Source organism: Dipodomys spectabilis, unplaced genomic scaffold (assembly GCF_019054845.1).
Source record: "Dipodomys spectabilis isolate Male_0828 unplaced genomic scaffold, ASM1905484v1 ptg000017l, whole genome shotgun sequence".
NCBI lineage: Eukaryota > Metazoa > Chordata > Mammalia > Rodentia > Heteromyidae > Dipodomys > Dipodomys spectabilis.
In genome coordinates, this window is record NW_024870694.1 from 18,900,734 (window position 1) to 18,905,079 (window position 4,346).

Sequence of the window (4,346 nt, forward strand, 5' to 3'; positions counted from 1 at the left end):
GCAAATCCTTGTGGCTTGTGGGCTTAAACTCAAGGCCTGGGCGCGGTCCCTGAGCGCTTTTGCTCAAGGCTAGCACTCTATCACAGCTTGAGCCACAGCTCTGCTTCCAGTTTTCTGGTGGTTAATTGGAGAGTAAGGATTTTTGAGACTGGGCTGGCTTTGAATTGTGATCTTCAGATCTTTGTCTCCAGAGTAACTAGGATTACAGGTGTGAGCCACCACCACCTGGCTGCAAACACTTTTCTTTTTTTCTTTCCCTTCCTTTCTTACTTCCTCCTCTCCTTTCCCTTTCCTTTCCTTCCCTTCCTCCTCTTCCTCCTCCTCCTCCTCTTCCTCCTGCTCCTCCTCTTCCTCTTCCTCCTCCTCCTCCCCCTCCTTCTTGTCAAAACCCAGAGGCAAATTGAATGGACAAATTATGGCATTTAGAACATTACTATTCTTAGAAATGTTACTTGATTTTCCTAAAGATCTCCTTACAGGTCACAGAAAAGCCTCACGGCTCTGGAACAGTCTTTTCAGAATCTGAAAGAGTAAATGCTGCCATGTAAAACAGCTTTGTAGGTAGGAAGACTATAAACAAAAAATAAGCAACATTACCAAGCAGGAGCTTTGTGTGTCTATTACTTTGCTGCACTAGATTGTAACTAGCTAGTGACCTAGGTAAGTCACTTCATCTGTTAATAGCTGTAGAAAAAACTACTTGCCGGTTGGATCACATATAAAACTAGCCAAGCATGGTGATGCATGCCTGTAATATCAGCCACTCCAGTGGCAAAGGTAGGAGATTGTAGCCTTGGCAAAACACAAAACCCTCAAGAAAAACACTAAAAAGTGAAAAGGAGAACCTGATTTCACCCCAGTACCACCAAGAAAAATCCAAATATTGGGGTTGCAGATTTAGCTCAGTGGAAGGAACGCAAGGCCCTGAGTTCAGTCCTCAGCTCGGGGATGGAGGGGCGGGGGACTGCTAAGAAGAAAATCACAAATAGGATTAAGCTTAAGTAAGTGTTCAACCCTCAAAACCTCAAAACATGACTAACTGGTCTTGAAAATGATCACAAAGCTGGTAAGTGATGCTGGAATTTTGTTTCCTTCAGCCACAAACATGTACTGTATATCTAACTGCTATACTAAAATTGAAAAAGAAGCAAAAACAAATTCAAAGAGGAGATGAAATAGCTAATTTTCTTAGTAGATGGGAAATGAAAAAGGAAAGCTTTTAGGGAACAGGAAATAGAATTGAGTGAACTGGGGAGGGAATGGGAGACTAAGAGAAAGAAAACAGTTAATAGTATTAACTAGGAAGAGCCACCCAGGGTAAAAGAAAAAGTGAGAAAGTGAGATGTGCCTTTGTGAATCATTTTCTTCTCTTTAACAAAAGATTCTCTTCATCTAATTAGTGATCACATCCTATATTTCTTTTGACTGATTTGTGTATGTGTGTGTGTATGTGTGTGTGTGTGTGTGTGTGTTGTTTTTGTTTTTTTCAGTTCTGGGGCTTGAACTCAAGGCCTGAGCACTACTGTCCCTGAGCTTCTTTTGCTTAAGGCTAGCACTCAATCACTTAAGCCACAGTGCCACTTCTGGCTTTTTCTGTTTATGTGGTACTCAGGAATTGAACCCAGGGTTTCATACATGCGAAGCAAGCACTCTTCCCAATCCATTTGCCTTTTCTCACTGGAGTTATTTTTGGTTGAATCTCTCACTCAGTTCCTAACAACCATCTGTTACCAAGCATCAACCCACCAACTCATAGCTCCCATTAGGGGATTCTAATCCCAGTGTGTGGCTTTTTCCTTTGACACATGCAGTGAATGAACTACCTCTTGTTTATATAATGGGCCTTGTTCTTTTCCTCTTTCATTCTTTTGGGCTATCTCTGGAAAACACCTGCCTACCCTTTACTCCTCAGCTTAAGACAAGACTACCTGCCCGGGTTCTTTCCCGGCTCTTGGGCTTTTGCCCTTTTAAGTCAGTACAGAAAATGAGCCACCAGGTGGCGGCATAGCACCAGGAAATTAGCCACATCAAGCAAGACACCTGTGGTTTCAGCTGGTTCACCTAAGGGATTATGAAGTTATTGAGCCCAAAGGAAAACTGTAGTCCATTTCTCACAGTAGTTTTCAGAAACTATTGCTTGGATCACTAGGAGTTGCTCAAAACTCTTTCCTATCTCAACCTGAAAAGCTTTTGTAGGCAGGGATTCCAGTTTACTGGTCATTTTGTTCGGTAAATAGGAAACTGCAGCTTAGGCTCTGTACTTTTTTCAGTGCTACCAGAGGCCTACCTCAGGTATTACAGTAGACACATAAGAATTTTAAGCAAAGAACAATCTGCTGTGCCATTTTGTTTTACAGTGACCCTGTTTATAAATTAATGGAGAACAGTGTGTGTGTGTGTGTGTGTGTGTGTGTGTGTGTGTGTGTGTGTGTGTGCGCGCGCGCGCGCGCGCGTGCGCCAGCACTTGGGCTCAAACTCAGGGCCTTGTGCTCATAGTTCGCTTTTTCACTCAAGGATAGTGCTCTACCACTTGAGCCACACCTTAACTCTTGGCTTTTTTTCTGCTTTTTTGGCTTTTTTTCCTCCAGGGCTAGTTTTGAACACTAATCCTCAAATCTTAATCTCCCAGGTAGTTAAGATGATGGCCATGAGCCACTGGCACCTGACCATAATATGTTTTGATGTGTGTATGCTGTATGTCTGTCTAAAAATATCTGAAGCTAGTTTTATTTCTCTCTGTACATGTTCTACAGTGTCTTGCATATGGAACTTACTCATCTTCATCAAACAGGCACAGAGGAGCCATAGCTTAAACTGGCTTAACCTTGGAAGAAATTCGGTTAGGAGTCGAGTGGAAGGAACAGACATAAATGGATAGTTTATAAGATAATGTAAGCATAGAAAGTTCTATGAATTAAAGGAGAAAACTATGAGCTTGTGTCTGAAACTACTGGCCCTCTTGTTTTGCTTACATTTTAAACCTTCACAAAGTACCATTTCTATTGTAACCAACTAAAGTTGTCTGCCAGAAACCAAGTGCTCTGAGGTGAGGTCGAACTATGTATTTTTGTCTTCAAAACTGAAGAGAACATGAATTTCTGAAGCGGGCAATGAGCTCTTTTATCTCTAAATAAAGCCACTCAAAACACCTAAGTTCTTCTATTTTACTCTGTGCTTCAGATTACTTTTTATGAAGATAAAAATTTTCAAGGCCGCCGCTATGACTGTGATTGCGACTGTTCCGATTTCCACTCGTACCTAAGTCGCTGCAACTCCATTAGAGTAGAAGGAGGTACCTGGGCTGTGTACGAAAGGCCCAACTTTGCAGGGCACTTGTACATCTTACCTCAGGGCGAGTACCCTGAATACCAGCGCTGGATGGGCCTCAATGACCGCCTGGGCTCCTGTAGAGCTATTCACCTGGTAAGTCTGGGGACCACTTCCCTTGTCTTGCTTTCTTAGGTCAGTTCATGCTATTATCTGAGTGCTGGACCAGTGACTTCCATAAGGGTGGCTGTTTATTTCTTTCTGTGTGTTGTGTTTGTTTTTCAGTCTAGCGGAGGCCAGTATAAGATTCAGATTTTTGAGAAAGGGGATTTTAATGGCCAGATGTTTGAAACTACGGAAGACTGCCCTTCTGTCATGGAGCAGTTTCACATGCGTGAGATCCACTCCTCTAAGGTGCTGGAGGGTGTCTGGATTTTCTACGAGCTACCCAACTACCGTGGCCGACAGTACCTCCTGGACAAGAAGGAGTACCGGAAGCCCATCGACTGGGGTGCAGCCTCCCCGGCTGTCCAGTCCTTCCGCCGCATTATTGAGTAATGACATGAATGGAGCTGTAGATTTCTTCCTGAGGGCTCCAGGCTGGCTGGCCTTGTGGTTCAAGTAGGCATCATAAATAAAACAATTGGCATGCATCCCACTGCTGACTTATCATGTGTCGCCTTGAATGCTTTTTAGGAACCAGCAAGGTAGGACCCACTACTGGAGATAGTCATACACCAGTGCACTCACCAAATTACCAATCTAGATCTTTGTGTCAAGCGAAATATAACTGCATTAAAAGATTAGAAACCCATTCTGCTCGTTTTTATGATGTATTACTCCCCCCAAAAAAGCACAAAATAATGGGGCTCATTATCTCCTACCCTTACCCTGTCCCCTTTAAAAACCCACCATGTAAGAGAAGTAGCTAACTGAATTTTTTTTCAGCCCTGGGGCTTGAAATCTGGGCCTGGGCACTGTCCTTAGCTTCTTTCGCTCAAGGCTAGAACTCTACCACTTGAGCCGCAGCGCCACTTCTGGCTTTTTCTGTGTCTGTGGTACTGAGGAATTGAACCCAG

General features: G+C 43.4%; 1 protein-coding gene across 1 annotated transcript; it reads left to right on the forward strand.

The window, feature by feature from the left end:
• Positions 1 to 734: 734 nt before the first annotated feature.
• Crygs (crystallin gamma S) lies at positions 735 to 3,939 on the forward strand. Its single transcript, XM_042667277.1, has 3 exons — positions 735 to 777; positions 3,155 to 3,423; positions 3,553 to 3,939. The coding sequence occupies exons 1-3, from the start codon at positions 735 to 737 to the stop codon at positions 3,823 to 3,825; spliced, it is 585 nt and encodes a 194-aa protein (XP_042523211.1). The 3' UTR covers positions 3,826 to 3,939.
• The last annotated feature ends 407 nt before the right edge of the window (positions 3,940 to 4,346 follow it).